The 18,916-nt window shown below is 48.8% G+C and overlaps 2 protein-coding genes across 2 annotated transcripts in view; both read left to right on the forward strand.

Moving 5' to 3' along the window:
- The window catches only part of dusp27 (dual specificity phosphatase 27), a 15,793-nt gene extending 11,870 nt beyond the window's left edge, over positions 1–3,923 (forward strand). Inside the window, exon 5 of the mRNA XM_056594462.1 lies at positions 23–3,923. Within this exon, the coding sequence (XP_056450437.1) occupies positions 23–2,922 (2,900 nt within the window). The 3' untranslated portion in view covers positions 2,923–3,923. The remainder of the gene's footprint in view (positions 1–22) is intronic.
- Positions 3,924–4,143: 220 nt separating this feature from the next.
- Positions 4,144–16,213, forward strand: LOC130385948 (zinc finger protein 513-like). The gene is made up of 7 exons (XM_056594733.1): positions 4,144–4,305; positions 4,576–4,757; positions 6,529–6,654; positions 12,455–12,589; positions 12,811–13,359; positions 14,426–14,631; positions 15,527–16,213. Exons 2-7 carry the CDS (start codon positions 4,718–4,720, stop codon positions 16,211–16,213), a joined length of 1,743 nt encoding a protein of 580 aa, XP_056450708.1. The 5' UTR covers positions 4,144–4,305; positions 4,576–4,717.
- Positions 16,214–18,916: the final 2,703 nt, after the last annotated feature.

The raw sequence follows: 18,916 nt of genomic DNA on the forward strand, positions 1-18,916 counted from the left end.
ACCCACCCCCCCCCGTTTGCAGGCAAGGTGCTGGTGGTGTCCATGATGGGTGCCAGTCGCTCGGCCGTGCTGGTGGCCTCCTACCTCATGATCTTCCACCACATGAGTATCCTGGAGGCCCTGACCACACTACGCAAGAAGCGAGCCATCAACCCCAACGAGGGGTTCCTCAAACAGCTCCGCGAGCTCAATGAGACCCTGATGGAGGAACGCGACGACGATGACGACACCATGAGCCAATGCTCGGTCATCGACGCTCGGGCCCGTGCTCGCATCTTCGGCGACGCCCTACCGGACGGCGATGAAGGTGAAGACACCGACGAGGAGGAGGAGGGGGGGGAGGAGGAGGGGCGGAGCATGGTTGGCCTGAAGGCGCATTCCATCATGATGGAAGAGGAGGAGGACGGGGCGAGCGTTGTGAGTAGCGCGGCGAGCAGCCTGGCATCGAGCGCGTCGGCCGTGATCCTTCGGAACGGGGTGGTCCGAGCGAGTAACGGAACGGACACCTGGAGCGCCGCCGAGGTTCCGGAAGGGTTCGTACCTCCCGACGGCGGCGGCCGTGGCGTAGAAGACAGCGAAGACGAGGACGGCGTGAGCAGCATGGTGCGCGAGTGGCAGCAGAGGAACGAGAAGTACCAGAGCGACGATTGGTGGGAGGCGGCGTTGAACTGCGACGAGTCCGACCTCGACTCCCTCGCCGGGGGTCCGGCCGCAGACGGGGACCTGGAGAGCGTGGCCCTCAGCGAGGACGTCCGGGCGGTGAAAGCGAGGCTATTACGACGACCCAAGCGGCCACCCTCCGATGCTGCGTCGACCTCCAGCTGCACCTCCTACTCAGACCTGTGGAAGCAGAGGTTGCGGGAGATCGAGGAGCAGGCGGCGGCGCGGTACCGCAAGAGAGACGAGGAAGAGAGCAGTGAGGGCACCGCGACTGACGCTGGCGGGGATGTCACCGCAGGAGGAGGAGGAGGTGGTGGAGGAGGAGGAGGAGGAGGTGGTGGAGGAGGAGGAGGAGGAGGAGGAGGAGGTAGGAAGAAGAAGATTGACGACGACGTCCAGAGCCTGATGTCGGACACCAGCTCCATGTTCAACTTCTGCCAGAGGAACAAGGAGAAACTGACGCCGCTGGAACGATGGCGCGTCAAGAGGATCCAGTTCGGCTGGAACAAGAAGGAAGGGGAGGACGGCGACCGGAGCTCCGTATCGGGGTCGGGGTCCGGGGTGGGGGAGGTGGGGGAGGGGGAGGCGAGGACGCCGGCCCTGGAGGATGTGAATCTGACGGCGTACCAGACGTGGAAGCTGAAACAGCAGCGTCGCCACGGCGAAGAAGACAAGGATGAGATCGTTGAGATGAGCCGCGGCGAGGATTCGGCGGCAGTGAAACGCCGGCAGAGGCGCGAGGAGATACTGGAGCGCTCGAGGAAGAACCTGGAGGAGAGCCAATCCATGTGCGGCTGGGAGGCGGAGTCTAGCATCGGCGGGGGTGCGGTACCGTTGTCAGCCTTCTGGGCGACGGGGCCTCAGAGTGTCGCCAACGACGACGCCATGTCCATGCTCAGCGGGCGGTCCTCTGTGATTTCCTCGGTGTCGCAGTCCCTCGGCGCCCGGGTGGGCCCGCCTTCTTCCCTCCACGGCACGCCGGTAGTCCCGCCCATCCTCCCCGTGCCCACTGTGCCGGGCCCGGGCGGCGAGCCGATGGTCAACCTGGCCAGCATCCAGAACTGGATTGCCAACGTGGTATCGGAGACCATCCTGCAGAGGCAGAGCGAGATGAGCCTGCCGCCGCCGTCGCGTGCGGGGTCGTCCGTTGGCGCCGCCCCCAGTGTGCTCTCCGGGGTCTCCGGCTTCCCCGGGCGCGGCACGGAGGACGATAAGGCCTCCCTGCTGAGTGGGGCCTCCTCCTACACCCCTAAGTATGCTCTGGGCGGAAACTCTGGTCGGGCGGAGTCGATCTTCTCCACTGGCGGCGCTTCAGGAAGACTCGCCGGTTCGGGATCAGTCGCCGGGCTTGGGTCTGCGGCAGGGTCGGGGGCGGGGTCCAGCATGGCCTCGAGGAGGACCAAAATCACCACCACCAGCGTGCCGCTCTACAGCCTCTTCCAGGACCAGGTGGACCTCAAGAAGCTCGACTCCATGGACCAGGAGATGAAGACGGAGATGCGCGGCAGGATGGCAACCTACGAACGCAAGAAGATCCTGGAGGACAATAAGAAGAGCACGCTCTACAAGAAGAAGAAGCCCAAGGAGGAGGACGACGAGGAAGACGAGGACGAGCGGAGGAGGAGGTGCAGGGAGGAGGAGTTCCTGGCCGAGGAGAAGAAGAAGAAGGAGAAGAAGCCGGCGAGGAGCTACGGGCTCAGCGGCTGTCTGAACCTGAACCCGGTGCTGGAGCGCGATAAGAACACGAGTGTGGACGACTGGTTGGAGAGCGTCCGGCCGCCGCAGAAGAAAATCACGGTGGAGGAGGAGGAAGAGGTGGACCCTTACGACGAGTTGGACGCCTCAGCTTCGGAGTTCGGCTTCGCCAGGGCGTCCGACGACGAAGAGGAGGAGGCGGGAGGACGACGGTACCGGTCGAGAGCGGGAACCAGGGGCTCGGAGCTGGGGGGCGGGAGTCCGGAGCGGCTCGGCCTCAGGACGGGACGTGCAGAGTTCCCGGGTTCGAGAGCCGGGCGGTCCGACGACGTGGACTCTGGGTCCACGAGGTACCCACGTTACGAGGGCGGCTGCGGCGTTGCAGGTGAGGGGAGGAGTCGGCGAGAGGCGGCGGCGGCGGGCGAAGGCGATGAAGACGATGATGTCATGGCCTTCCTCGCCCTGACGAGGCAGAGGGCGAAGGCGAGGGCGGCGGCGGAGGTCATAGACGATGAGGTGCTGGAGGCCTGGAGGGCCCAGCAGGGGGCCAGGGCGGGCCAGAGTTAGTCCCGACCAATCACTACGCTGCGGTCTTCCGTGGACAAGGGACTGGATGTGGCTAAGCATTTGTGTTTTCACGGCCGTTTTATGTTTTTATTATATTATTAATCATTTTGTTTGGTAAAGCTTTTATTTTTTATTCATGAGAAACCTACCCTCGGTTTCACTGTCTTGTCACACATTGTGAAAACCTCGATCTTTTCAAAGACACAAAGACAAACACACACTACACGCACAAACACACAGACACAAACAACAACACACACACAGTGACACACACACACACCATTTAATAAATGGCTTCCTTATTTAAATGAGTGTTTAAATAAGGGGACTGTTATAGTATAACAGTCCCATGCTGTGATGAATAACCAACGGTTTTATAATCTTTTTGGATTACATAACAATAAATAATAGAGAGCAAGTGTCCATATATTCACATATGTGCAATAGGTTTTGTTATAATTACCGTTGATTACTGAAATAATATTTATAAATATACATATTTTAAAACATTTCAATGTATTGTTTTGTGATTAACAGCAAAATAAATAAACGGTGGAATTATGCAAAATGGAAAGTGTCTTTTTAGGTTTATTTTTTGTTGATGTGTGTCGATCGATATTGTCAATTGATATTTTGTGTGTGTGCGTGCGTGTGTCTGCGTCATGACGCATGCCCCATATCAATACATTTATATTGGTAGGCTATGTGCGTGCCGGAACGGGGATCTCCGTGTGTCTAAAATTGTAATTAATTATAGTGCCTGTGACACAACTTACAAACGCATGACCCTTTGACCACGAGACCATGACATCAACATCCTTATTAGACTTTAAGAGCCCAATTAGCTTGTCTTTATTTTAGATGGTATAGCTCCCTCTAGAGTAGAATATATGGTAATGACGGAACATTAAATAATGAACCACGGAGTTGGATCCCGGAGTTCATCTTTGTATTTACTTTTCTGGATCAATTTATGGTGGAAACATCTTTATTTAAGTCAGTGACAAAGCACCCATTTTTTTATTAATTAAGAAACAAAAGAACCATTAAAAGAATATTTACATTTTTATTAAAGATAAAGTATTGTATCATGAATTATACATACAATACTACAACACACACAATCCGCCCTCTCCTCCCGGGTCTACAACTCCTACAACCCCTATCAAACCCGTTTTCCACTCCCGAGACTACAACACAGGACTACAACTCCCACAACAACGCCATTGACGTCAGCCTCCCGGAAGTACCTTCGGACTCCGGCTGTCGAGCGGTGTGTGTGTGTTGTGTGTGTGCGCTGCTCTTGGCAACAAAGACTCCCAGTCTCGATTTCGGCGACACTAACCACCGATTCCTCTCCGTAACCAAGGGGCAGAAACACAGGTACACCCGTGTTTCCACCCTCCTACCCCGGCGGTGATAAAACACCCAACAAGCTGCGGAAACGCTCGCTTTATCCCGAGTGTCTAGCATTACGAGCTAACGTAGGCTAGCTAAGATGGCTCCATGTCTTAAGCCACTGCAGACAACAACACTACAACTTTTAACTCTACTTTTTCCCTCTTTTTTTTGAGGTATTGCGTCGAGACACGAGTCGGAGTCTTATGTTTTCTTCCCGTTGCTGAGCATGTTGTCGTCTCCTCCTTTTTAAAGGGACTAGGGATGCCCTCTGCCTGGTGGTGCTGATGCTGCACCTAGGAGGAGGAGGAGGATGATGATGATGGTGGTGACATGCGTCTAGTTCAGCCGTTCATCGATCACAGGACATCTGAGGACTACAGAAAGTGACGCAAAGATGCCGCGGCGAAAGCAATCCAACCCCCAGCCGGTGAAATGTGAGTAAACTGAATTGCAGGTGATTGGATGAAAGTGGACCAGTGCTTCTGATTTGCTCGCTGCCTCATTTGTGTTATCTCCCTACTTAAGTGCATATTTTGGTTCCATGGGTCAATCCTAAACTTTTCAGTTTGCTCTTTCGGTGCTCGCTGACGATCTAAACTTTGGAAAGCACAACTCCCAAAAAAATAGTTGAGTCCAGTGAGACTGAAGATCTACACTGCAGTAATATAGTTGGGGGTCACCAAGACAATTTAAAGTTTTCCATGAAAAACTGGGATTCTAATCATCAATTAGCCTTTATTCACGATTAAACAATGAAGCATTAGACACAGGAGTGATGGTGGCTTGAAATGGGCCTCTGTACTATGTAGATATTCCATTATGAATCAGCCATTTCCAGCTACAATAATCATTTGCCACATTAGAGAGAGAGCGAGAGAGAGAGATTCCTTTCTTCATTGAGGAAAAGAAAACATTGCTTCTCTTTAAAAAACAAGGAATTTTTTTCAGTGAGTAATGGTAGAATTAAATCGTAATAAATTGCTTAATGTCGAAGCTTATTCAACGTGTTTTATGTTTTTCTCTCGGACCTTGAGTATTAACGTGCTTGTCTCTTCTGGAGTGAGACTCTCCACTTCCTGTTGGACTTTCCACTTCCTCTCTCTGCTCACTTCTGCTTCCTGTCATCGCTTCCTCTTTGCTGGACGGGGTTTTTCTGCTCCCTACCCAACCTGGCCCTCCCCTTTGCAGTCTCCTCCTCCTCTCTCATTGTGTCATCATCCCTTCCTTTTTTATATTAATCAATGTAAACAAACATTTACATTGACATTTACATTCAGGCCGTTTAGCAGACGCTTTTATCCAAGGGGGCAAACAACGGTTGACACATGTTGATCCATTCATACACACATTCACCCAATCATACACACATTCACACACACGTTCACCCATTCATACAAAGGTTCAGACATTCACACATTCGTAGACACATTGACGCATGTATGCACATTCACCCTTGCATACACACACACACATTCACCCATTCACACATAGACACATTCACCCATTCATGTACACATCCACACACCGGCGGCGGAGTCGACCATGCAAGGTGACAGCCAGCTCGTCGGGAGCACTCAGGGTGAGGTGCCTTGCTCGGGGACACCTCAACACTCGGCGAGGAGAAGCTGGGGATCGAACTAGCAACCTTCCTGTTACCAGCCAACCTGGTCTACCTCCTGAGCTACCTCTCTCTTTCGTCGTGGCTGTCGGTCTAGCCTCTCTCGCCGTGTTCACCCTCCTCTCTCTTCCCTCTCGTCCGTCAACATATCTCAGCCCTGCCTGCTTCCTCTACTTGTTGGCTCCACTCCTCCTCTTCCTCCTCCCTCTCATCTTGCTACTCCGCCTCCACAATTTCCAAACCTTCTCATCCTACCACTCCTCCTCTGGAACTTCCTCGTACTTGCACTGTGTCAAACCAGTTTACTGTCCACTTTCAAATCACTGCTCAAAACTCACCTATTCGCTCTGGCCTTTTCCTCCTACCCCCCCCCCCCCCCTCCATTTATTTCGTTCCATGTATGTTGTACCACTGTTTTATCTATTTAGTTTTCTTCTGTTTAATGTCTCTAAATAAGTGTTTAGTCTCTGCTTCTAGTGTCCTCTTTGATCTTTAATGTTATTTCCACCTACCATTACTGAAAAGTTTCCTTGGCTGACATGAAATGCGCTTGTGTTATTAAAATGTATTGTTACCATTATTATTAGTGGAGTCGGAGGATGGCGGGGCGGTGGTGTGTGAGCCGGGATGCCTCGTGCTGGAGAGCGACTTCCTGCTGAGCGGCGCCCTGGAGTTTGGAGACGCCGAAATCATGGGCCTGGACCGCGACACCGGTGAGTTTATCGGAAACGCACGCATTAAAGAAGGCCGAAACGATCACTGGACCGCGACACCGATGAATTTATCGGAAACGCACGCCAAAACGCACGCATTAATGAAGGCCGAAATGGTCGCTGTATCACGACACCGATGAGTTGTCAAAGTCAAAGTCAGCTTAGGCCTAAAAAACTATTTTGTTCGGTTCCGGTTTCCGACCGACCCTGTCAATTTATGTGCGACCCAAATTATTTTGGGAATGCGCTCATCTTCATTCTGTACAAGGATGAGCGCATTCTCCCGTTTATTTTTTTTAAAACAACCTACCTATCATTCGGTGCCGCTGGAAACGATATAAGAAAAACAGAGAACGCAACGCCACCTTTGCGTTTTCTGCCCAGATCGTCTCCGTCTAAATTGAGCCTTGGTGTCAATTCCAATATGTGATAAGAAAAAAAGAGGAATCTAAATTGCGTTTGTCTCCGACCCACGGTGCAATAATTAGAAAAGGATAAAGCGGGGTAAAATGAACAATGAATCAATTCTAAGTAGCCATAAGTAGCCATAATTCTGAATAGTGCAAAGGTAGGCAAGACATAAAATAATATATAAAATAAAGTAAAAAAAATGTAAACTATCTGAAGCACCGTTATTCATTTTAAAAACGTTTCGGTTTCGTAATGCAACGTTTGACACGGTGACGTTGTAAAATCGGACGTTTTTGTGTTTCAAAACGCCGTCTTTTACAACTATTTTCCTCGACAAAGTCAAAAACTGTGTTGTTGGATATTTATTGAGCTATTTTACTTGATGCTGTAAAATCAGATATTTTATGGGTTAAAAGCTGTCATTTACAACGTTTCTTCTCAACTCGAAAACAGCCAAGCTTAGCTTGGATTTTAAGTGTTTAAGAAGTCTACACCCTATTTATTTCTAAAAGCTTTTAGACTCTTTCAGTTTGGATTTTAGGAAGCCTGTTGAGACTCAAAGGCTTATTATGGTTCCACGTTGAGTTTATGGACCCATCACGTCCTTGCGGACCCTCCTTGCGTCCACTGCAAGGGCCTGACATGCGCTTGCCAAACAAGTGTAACCTTGCAAGGCGAAGCAGCAGCAAGGGCTGTGTTTGGTCCGCTTACTAAAACCCGCGGCTGGGTGGTTCTTGAGTTGCGTCGACGTGGAACCATAATCAGGCCTTTAGTTATCGCTATCAGAGCTGGACTTTGAGCGAAGAATCGCCTTATCGTTATTGGAGGGTTTATGCAGGTGCTCATTTGAGCAGTGGCGATAGCTTGGTTGTAAAATTGTACATCGTAATATGTAATAAACTCTTTCGGCTCTGAACAGAAAAGGGTTATTGGCTCAAAGGTGCGCTTGTTTTAATTGCAGAAAGAGACATGATAGGGCTGCAGGATATATCGGCTATGTACGATATATCGATATAATTTCCAAGGGGATACAAGATTTGACAATATCGTTGATATCGATATGCGTTAAAATGGTCAGTTTCCCCCTCAAGCGTCTACAGCGCTTGCCTTGGAGACTGAGCGCGACCCCTCCCCCTCCCACTCTGTCTTTCCAAACGTGCCGTGTGCAAAGACGCCTCATTCCCGCCCCCGCCGCCCCCTCACAACACAACAAGCATGGATGATACCCGTAAAGAAAACGAGACGGCGGCGGGAGACGAAATTGTTTCAAAGAGGAGAAACAACGTCTCCATAATGTGGAAATAGTTCGGGTTTAAAAAAAACAGATGAGCAGCAGCTGCAGGTCATCTGTAGAGAGTGTAGCAAAACCGTTGCGACTAAAAGTGGAAGCACGACAAATCTGTTCCACCATTTACAGCAGCGGCACAAAGTGCAGTATGAGGAATGCGTAAAACTCTGTGGCTGTGCTGCTGCATCACCGGCCGCGACAGTATCTTCTGCCCCGAAACCAGGGCCGGCGCTCTGCAAATGTGTTGGGGGCGCCCTCTGGTGACGGTCTTAATTAATCAATTAAAATATACGAAACAAGCAAATTGAAACCAAACATGTTCCCAAATGGAACGGAGGAGGGAGGGGCCGGGGGATTAAAGTTACGGCGGACTGAAACGCTCACCGTAGTACGCAGGACAATGCGACGAAGCCAATGCTGTTAATGGTAGCTAATGTGTGTAACCTACAGCTTTATAATTTTTGGATAGGTGATTATTTTGTGAAGAAGGTGAAAAAAGTCCCTTTTTTTTAATATGTTCATTCAATTCTGTTCAAAATAACGATACAAAATCATATGTTGCAGTCATACTGACCTATGTTTTAATAAAAGTGCTTGCAACATCTCACATGTGGCTTTTGACTTACAAAAAAAACATCTAACCCACTCTATAGAAAATATCGAGATATATATTGTATATCGCCATTCAGCTAAAAAATATCGGGATATCATATTTTGCCCATATCGTGCAGCCCTAAGACATGATACGATGCAAAAAAAATTGTCAGTTTGGGCTGAAATTCTTTTGCCATCCCTGGGCAACTCATTTAAGGTAAAGAGTACAAGTACATGGATATAAGACATATAGCATCTAAAGACGTCCATGGAGACATACATGTCAGTGTTTCCCATACATAGACCAATGTGTGGCGCAGCGCCACAGAATCAACACCGAGCACCACAAATAGATTCCGCTTCTTTTTTCCTTTTTTAGCGATTTTTAAATATAAATGTCATTCCGTTCATTCATCTCCTCATAGCACTCTTTCTCCCTGACATTCTCGTTCACACACGCATACGCAAATGAACACGCACACACAGAGACAAGCGCGCATTCATGCCAGCGGTGCGCGGGTAGGCTACACTTATAAACAGCTGATTCGCCCCCGCTCCTCCTCTCAACGTGCCTATTAAAGGAAAACCCGAAGCAGCGGGATATTTGGCACAGAGAAGACGGTCGGTGACCGTTTTACCAAAGTTTAGTATGATATATTATGCGCAAAAACACCTGCCCAAAATTATTGTTAACTCAGAAAAGTTAATGTTAGCCCTTGTGAACTCAACGTTATGATATTGAACATCCTGTGCCCGAAGTCAGAATAGATAACGTTGGTAACGCAAGAAACAATGGGATTAATATGAAATGCGGTTATAGTTGAGATAGGCTACAGTATTAGCCGTTCTGTCGGCGATTTTAATTCACCCTGCAGCAGTGGCTGGAGAGGAGCAATACATTTCTTTCTGTTTCCGATCCGCTTTTACTGGAGCCAATCATCAAGCTGGCTTATCCCCCTGGCGTGCTATTGGCTGGTTTAACACAATGACGACAGGGAAGGGATTGTTGCGATCGTTGGTCTGATTGGTTTAAAGGGGTAGTCCGGGATTTTGGACATGAGGCCTGATTCCCAAGTTAGCCTTGGTGTTCTTTAACATTTCATTCATCCTTCTATTTACAGAGTTCGCTCGTGCTAAGCTAGCGGTCGGCAACGGGCAATACTAGCCTGCTAATAAAACAGTCTTACCCACTCCACAGTACACCCGAGGTAAATCTATTATAACACCAGACTAGGGCTGTGCGTTATATCGCATATACTCGATATATCTCTGAAATAGCTGTGAGATTAATACAATTATTATTTCGTAAGTATCAAGTATTTTACGGTCATCTGGGTTTTATCAAGCAGCTGCCGAGACTTTGAGTTAGGGGTAAAAAAAACACTTGCGTCACACACTCACCAACCAATCCCACGCGACATCTAGGTGCGGAAGGGAGGGAACTAATTTGCCAGTTTCTTACGGTTTGCAGCGCCGGCTTTCTCAGTGTAGCAAACCGTGAATCCTAAGCCAATTCAATCGTCAGATGAAACATGGAAGCGGACAAACTGCTGGTTCCTAAAATAACTAATAAGGGATCAGTGATCTGGCAGTTTTTTGGATATCGAGAGGAGGACGTGGAGCAAAGCACGCCAATGCTTGTAACGTCTTGTCTGATCTGATGTCGTCATGGTTACCAGCCGCACGCTCCGTAACAGTTACACACACAATCGGAATACAAGGGGCTCCCTCGTCTTATGCTACTTCTCTAGCTATAAGTGAGCCTTAGAAAACATAGTTGTTTTACCCTACTTCAAGGAACCATAAAGAGTTAACTGGGACGTGTCTGCGTGGTTTGTTGGGGAGAGGAGTTATCTATCTGTCGACCCTGGCAAGGCGCTGGAGGTAGAGGGCAGCACACACCTACAATTCCTAAATAAATGAATCTCAAAAATATCGAACACATTGTATCAAAACGAGTTTATAATATTTTGGTTTAATTCATTGCAATGGCCTACATAAGAAAATGCTGCCTAAATTAGTTATTTGTGTAAAATATTTTTTGATGATTCAGCCTTAATGCTTATAAGCCTATCAATGTCTCTCTCTCTCTCTCTCTCTCTCTCTCTCTCTCTCTCTCTCTCTCTCTCTCTCTCTCTCTCTCTCTCTCTCTCTCTCTCTCTCTCTCTCTCTCTCTCTCTCTCTCTCTCTCTCTCTCTCTCTCTCTCTCTCTCTCTCTCTCTCTCTCTCTCTCTCTCTCTCTCTCTCTCTCTCTCTCTCTCTCTCTCTCTCTCTCTCTCTCTCTCTCTCTTCTCCTTTTTTGCAGTGCTTTGTTTGAATAAAATAATTGTCTTATTTCTACTCAATTGTGATTAATCACTAACATGAAAATATAAAATGTTTTGATGAAAACCACCTGGGAAGTTAACCAAGAATGGTATATAGTCTGCAGAGATTGTAGTGAAAACAGTAAAGGGTAAAAGTGTGATTTTAAAGGAGATTTCAAAATATCGAGATGTGTATCGTGAAATGGAGAAAATGTATCGCGATATTTATTTTTTTCCCATATCAAACAGCCCTACGCCAGACTATAGATGTAAATGTCTGTGTTGATAGAATAATGTTGGAAATAAAATAACCTTGCATCGCATGAATCAATCGCATTTTGAGGGACTACTACCAGGAATATAACGCTGCTGCTGCGACACAGGCAAGTCCCTCAAAATGCAATGCAATGCAAGGTTGCTTTTATTTCTAACATTATTCTATCAACACAGACATTTACATCGACCGTCTGTCGTTATAGTTGATTTGCCTCGGGTGTACTGCAGAGTGGGTAAGAGTTTTATTAGCAGGCTAGTATTGCCCGTTGCCTTGCGCTAGCCTAGCACGAGCAAACTGCAACTAGAAGGACTGAATGAAATGTGTTAAACTGTCTCCAATGATATAGAACACCAAGGCTAAGTTGGGAATCAGGCCCTGTGTCCAAAATTACGAACTACCCCTTTAAGGACTATTATTATTTTTATTGTTATATTTATATTGTTACATTATTCTATTGCTTTTGTTTTACCAAAAAAGTTAAATACAAGAAGCCCCCCCCCCCCCCACTATGCCTCGTGTATGAATAGTGGTGCATAAATGAAGTTGCCTTGCCTTGTTTAAATTGAGCGAAAGAGAAGCAATGTTTTATTGTTTTTTTCGAGTTATGTTTCAGTACTCTGCAGACCTGTTAGCAATATGCCACTCCCCATTTCTCTCTTTGAGAATAAGGACTTTGAAGTTGGGTGTGTGTGTTCATCGTCCTCAAAGCCTGTCACAGTGAACAATTACAATGAAAGATGGACCAATAGCATCGTCACCCGGAAAAAAAAATTGCTTCTTATTGACCGTAACCATGACTAATTTTGACCCTTTTCTTGGGCTGTATGTTTTGAATCTTAATTTGTTCGTCCTGTTTACTCTTAACTCCTACCTGACTCATCTCGCCATTACTAATCGTGTGTGTGTGTGTGTGTGTGCGCTCAGGACTGAGTGTGTTCTCTCTCAGCGTGGAGGAGGACCCTTCAGGGACCACAGACTCCGCCTTCCCCTCCTTCCTCTACTGCAAGGGGTGTGGCCAACTGCTGGGCGACTCCCCCTTGGGGGCGGGGCTTGACTTGGGTACGATTTAACTGTCTGTTATTCAAATTGAAATTGTGCTATACTGCTAGTATTTCATAATACAAATTTGTTAGATTAAAAGAAAAAGAGTTCCTTATCTTCTTACTTATTGACATTGCAATTGACCAAAGGATAAATACAAACCATAAAACTGCTAATGTCTGTTCATGCTAACATACTGCTAACGGCCGTCCTCTCCTTTTTGTTTCGACCTATTACAGGGCAGGGGCTTGACCTGGGGGCGGGGCTATACTGCCTCACCTGCGAGGAGGGGCTGACGTCGGACCCGCGGCAGGACGTCTTTGGCGGCGGTGGGGGCGGAGCCAGCCACCTAGGAGCCATCGCCGTCACCGTTGACCACGGCAACGGCGACCACGGCTTCCGCAAGAGGCGGCGGAACAGCGGCAAAACGGCGGCCCCCGACTCCGCCTCGGACTCCTCGCCGAAGGCCTACGCGTGCACCCTGTGCGCCTTCGTCTCGCGTTACTCCAACCACCTCAAGCGGCACATGCGCACGCACGACGGCCAGAAGCCGTACCGCTGCGGCGTGTGTCCGTACGCGTCGGCGCAGCGCGTCAACCTCGAGCGCCACGCGCGCACGCACACCGGCGAGAAGCCGTACCGCTGCCCGCAGTGCAGCTACGCCTGCAGCTCCCTGGGCAACCTGCGGAGGCACCAGCGCATGCACGCGGCGCAGGAGCGGCCGCAGCGCCGGGAGAAGGAGAAGAAGAAGGCGCGCCGGAAAAAGGGCGGAGTCGGCGAGGATGAAGGTAACGGGAGAGGCGGTGGGTTGAGAGGGTGTTGATTCACCTCGAACTCTAATTAGACTATTTATGCAAATGTGAAGTTAAATGCAAATTTAACTTCAATGCTGATGTAACACACCATGTTGATTTAACGTTAAAGACTTTAATTTAATTTAAAGTAAAATGCTAATTTAAAGTTGTATGCCAACATGCTAATGAACGGTTAAACGCTTATTCAACGTTATACATTAGGGATGTCCCGAACCGATCCATGGCATCGGTATCGGTCTGAGAATGGCCCAGTACGCTGGATCGGATATCGGAGGGGAGAAAGAAATATGATCGATACATGCAGCGTGTCACGTGATAACAACAGTAGTCGTCAATTAGGCGCATGCGCATGAGAGCTACCTGTTTGTGGCTGTATTTTAACCTTAAATACTCCCTAAACCTCTCCTCGGCTGTTCACGCGTTGTCACTTCACACGCTCCAGCTTGATCTAGAGCGGATCACAGCTGTTGTGTTAGCCCTGCTTGTGGCGATCATAGAAGCTAACTATTTCGGACGTCCAACCAATCAGTGTTGTACACTCCAAATGACGTGTTATACGTCCCTTCCACCCTATTTCATATTTTGGGTGATCGGCCCCAAAGCAGAAAGGGGAAGTGACAGGGCCGTCCCATAACTGAACAAACCTCCCCTATGGGGAAGTGATACTCTGGTGTTGTAGATTCCCACCAGCCTCAACGGTTCGCCCAGGTCACCCAGTGTGTGTGTGCCTTAGGTGTCAGACAAAATATCGTCGCCCTTTCTTTGTGCGATTCGAGAATCGATACACCAAAATGCCAAATATCCCAAAAAAAAAAATCAGGTTTTGGGCTTTATAGCCACGAAAGTATTTTTTGGGCTCTATGCCTGAAGAGTTAGACAAGAATTATCGCCCCAAATTTTAACGAATAAAGTGAATGAGGGAGACTTGAAATTAAATCTCACTCACTCACTCACTCACTCACTCACTCACTCACTCACTCACTCACTCACTCACTCACTCACTCACTCACTCACTCACTCACTCACTCTCTTTTTTCAGACGCTGTGGTGTCTGACCTCACCCTGCGGGTGACCCAGGCCTCGTCGGGGTACCTCCAGAGCCTGGGGGTGCTTGGCTCCCCGTCGGCCCCGCTCCCGGAGCTCCTGTTCCCCCTGTGCTGCCGCGTGTGCGGCCTGTCCCTGGACGAGGCCCACCCGCTGGAGGGGGGCAAGGGGGAGGCTGAGGGCGAGGGCGACGGCGGACAGGTGACGAACGCCTCTACTGTCTAGGGCTACATCTATTGTTATCTGTGCTAGTGCTATATATAGTGCTATTGGTAGAGCTACTGTCTGTAGTGCTAAGGCTAGAGCTACTGTCTGTAGTGCTAAGGCTAGAGCTACTGTCTGTAGTGCTAATGCTAGAGCTACTGTCTGTAGTGATAATGCTAGAGCTACGGTCTGTAGTGCTAATGGTGGAGCTACTGTCTGTAGTGCTAATGCTAGAGCTACTGTCTGTAGTGATAATGCTAGAGCTACTGTCTGTAGTGCTAATGGTGGAGCTACTGTCTGCAGTGCTAATGCTAGAGCTACTGTCTGTAGTGATAATGCTAGAGCTACTGTCTGTAGTGCTAATGGTGGAGCTACTGTCTGTAGTGCTAATGGTAGAGCTACTGTCTGAAGGGCTAATGGTAGAACTGCTGTCTGTAGTGCTAATGGTAGAGCTACTGTCTGTAGTGCTAATGGTGGAGCTACTGTCTGTAGTGCTAATGGTAGAGCTACTGTCTGAAGGGCTAATGATAGAGCTAATGTCTAGTGCTAATGTTAGAGCTACTGTTTGTAGTGCTAATGGTAGCGCTACTCTGTGTTTTGCTATTGTTAGATATAGTGCTAGATCTAGTGCTATTGATAATGCTAGATCTATTGCTAGTGTTAGATCTAGTGCTAGAACCAAGTGCTAGTGCTAGCGCTAGTGTCAGATCTAGTGCTGATGCTAGTGCTATTTGTGCTGCTGCTACTATTGCTCCTAATGCTACTGCTACTTACTACTGCTAATGATGCTACTATGGCTACTGCTACAGCTACTAGCTAACTTTAATCTCAGTATTCTGACTAAACTCAGAACTAAAGCCCCTCTCTCCCCCCCTCCCCCCCCCCCCTCTAGGTGTGCCGCAGCTGTGCCCTGGAGCTCCTCGGCGGTGACTCCCCCGGGGGCCCCCCACCCTGTAGCCCCCAGCGGCCCCCATCCCCCGGCGGCGGCGCCCTTAGCTCCAACATTAGCTCCGGCGCCAGCTCACGCCGCGGCAGTGGCCGCCGCCCTTCCGGCAAGCTCCACCGCTGCCCGCACTGCCCCTTCCTGTCGCGCTACCCCAACCACCTGGCGCGCCACGCCCACACGCACTCGGGCGCCAAGCCCCACGCCTGCGCCCACTGCGCCTACAGCTCTGCCCACCTGGACAACCTCAAGCGCCACGCCCGCGTCCACTCCGGCGAGAAGCCGTACCGCTGCCCCGCCTGCAGCTACGCGTGCGGCAACCTCGCCAACCTCCGCCGCCACGAGCGCATCCACTCGGGCGCCAAGCCGTTCGGCTGCGGCGTCTGCGGCTACGCCTGCAACCAGAGCATGAACCTGAAGCGCCACATGCTGCGGCACTCGGGGGAGAAGCCGTACGCATGCGCACAGTGCGGCTACACCACGGGCCACTGGGACAACTACAAGAGGCACCAGCGCAAGCACGGCGTCGACACAGAGAGCTGGGATAAGAGGGCGGTGGCCTTGGGGGCGGGGCTAGTGGGGGAGGGGGCGGGGCTAGAGGGGGAGGGCCCCGGTGAGGTGCATGGGGAGGTGTAGAGCGGTTTGATGTGAGGCAGTTTTTGGGGTTGTTGTGGTGTGCGTTTTTTCGGGAGGGGGGGCTTGGTTCAAACGTTTTTTTTTGGGGCAGGGGCTTTGTGGAAATCGCAAAAAAAAATAGTTTTTTTGTTGTCTGCGGCTGTGTTGATGCCTTGTTTCCTAGGTTACCTTGTTCTCCTCAACTGAATCACTGAATGGGGTGTTGGCCGTTACGCTTTCCCGCTGCTACCAGCCCCTCCGAACAATCGATTTATTCCCCCGCCAGTCAGGATTCACGACAACCTAATGTAGCATGTGTGTGGGCTATACACTGGTCACGTCCTAGCCCATGGGCAAGGGGGTTAAACTCAGGTGCCTTTGACGGCCATATACTAAGCGTGTGTGTGCTTATGTGTGTGTTTCAAGAAACAAAATGTTCATATTTTATTTCGATTATTATTTTTTGGTCATGGTGGCTTAACCATCGTGTGTGTGTGTGTGTGTGTGTGTGTGTGTGTGTGTGTGTGTGTGTGTGTGTGTGTGTGTGTGTGTGTGTGGTGTGTGTGTGTGTGTGTGTGTGTGTGTGTGTGTGTGTGTGTGTGTGTGTGTGTGTGTGTGTGGCACCACTCCGCTGTTTTTACAGACTGCTGTTTTTTAGTTTCATTTCGGTTTTAAGCTAAACGTCCGAATGAAGTTACTCTGAATCGATGCCGTGTCTATTTTTTCAACAGATGATCTATATTTTGTAAGTTGTGTTTTATAAATAGATGGGGGGGGGGGGGGGGGAATGATTTCGAGAGACTGTGGTATAATTATTCGCTTTAATTATTTGGGTGTTATGATTTAACTTTTTGTTTTTTGTTTCCTTTGAATTGCAATGGACTGGTAGATGCACTTGGTTGACCATTTGACCTGCAGTCTTTATGAAGTGTCGGAAATTCAGTCAAATATGTCGGGGGGGGGGGGGGGGGGGGGGGGGTAATGTGGTGAATGTGTTTAGACGAATTGCACAGTTATTTTTATTACTATTTACGTAGTCGACCATATTCTTCTGCTGTATCGTCTTCGGAGGGTAAAGTTTGTTTGACTTTTAGGAGAATGGTAGTCAATCGATGTAGATGGCAAGGGTGAAAGAAATTCCCAACTTGAAATCTCTGAATTCTGAAATCTCAAAACCCAGCCGAATCGGAAAGACTCTGTGCCTTATGTACCATACGATGGAAAACTGGCGTCTTCACGCAGGAATCCTAAAGAGACGGGTTTGATTTTAAAACACGTTTTGGGATCTTTGTCCACGTTTTCTATGAATTCGGCTTGAAGTCTCTCCCTCTCTTACTCGGGACTCTGTCAGTTCTGCTACCCCCTTCCCAGACCCCCTAACTGACGGGATGTGTTCTTAAGACATACGAATCGAAGCTAACTCGCATTATAAAACACTGCCTTTTTAAAGTAAGGTCTTCAAAAAGCCTAAAGGTGACAATACTACACCATCAGGTGTGAGTGTTACAAGCCTCTTCTTACATCAAAAGTGGGCGTGTCCACCTAGATGTACGACAGATAGATCAGCAACGTTTGCTTCGTTACACCAGCCTACCCTCTGGGTAGGCTGGTGGACTGATATATCCAGTACACATCTAGGTGGACATGCCCACTTGTGATGTCAGAAGAGATTTTCAAGACGGCTTGTAACGGCTAATCACACACACACACCTGGTAGTATAACATGTCATCTTTAAGGTAAGGTCTTTATGAAGCCTAAAATTGCTCAAAACAACTTCAACTGATGTCCGAAATGAGGTAGGTTTTGGTTTTGGTCGTAGGAAGGCTAGTTTCCGCCAACGTACGTCCAGACCGTTCTGGATTAATGTTGGCCTGGTGATTGGGATTCGAACCGGTGCCTGCCCAGAATTTTCACCAAGGCGAAAAATACGGTTGATCTCCCTTAATTTTTTGTTTTAATTTAATTCTGTTTATGAGCAAGCTGGAGTGCTGGGGTCTTCGTCATTCTAAGGATTCTGGTAAAATGTGACTCATATTTTGTGACCTCTCAGTGCCTTTGTAGTTTTAAATAAACATTTGATTGAATTTACTTTGCGTGTGTGTGTTTCTGCCAGCCAGTGTGTGTGTGTGTGTGTGTGTGTTTTCCTGTGTGAGTGTATGTGTACCTGCCTGCCTGTGTGTGTGTTTGCCTGCATCGGTGGGTGTGTCTGCCTGTAAGTGTGTGTGTGTGCATGTGTGTGTGGTAACATTGTGTGTGTGCCCTCTGATTAGTTCCTCTTTTGGAAACACCTGCAGCTGAGATAAACCACAGAAAACTGTTATTGTGCCTTACCACAGACATACAAACTAGGGTTTACCCCCCATGTCTTCACACAGTCGCACACAGTTGTGTTAGCTGGTGTGTGTTTACGCAGACGCACACAATTGTGTTAGCTCGCATGTGTACACACACACACACTAGGGTTAGGAGTCAGCGTGCGAGTTTGACGGACAGGCCTTTTGAATCCTAGCGCTTGATGCTAGACTTTTCACAGATAAAATTGTGTTTGTTTCTTTGTGCGTCTGCATAGGTGTTTGTGTGTGTCTGCATGTGTGTTTGTGTGTGTGTCTGCATGTGTGGTTGTCTGCACGTGTTTGTGTATGTTCCTGCAAAGGTTTGTGTGTGTGTGTGTCTGCATATGTGATTTCTTTCTGCATATGTGTGTGTGTCCATATATTTGTTTG

Source organism: Gadus chalcogrammus, chromosome 7 (assembly GCF_026213295.1).
Source record: "Gadus chalcogrammus isolate NIFS_2021 chromosome 7, NIFS_Gcha_1.0, whole genome shotgun sequence".
Taxonomy (NCBI): domain Eukaryota; kingdom Metazoa; phylum Chordata; class Actinopteri; order Gadiformes; family Gadidae; genus Gadus; species Gadus chalcogrammus.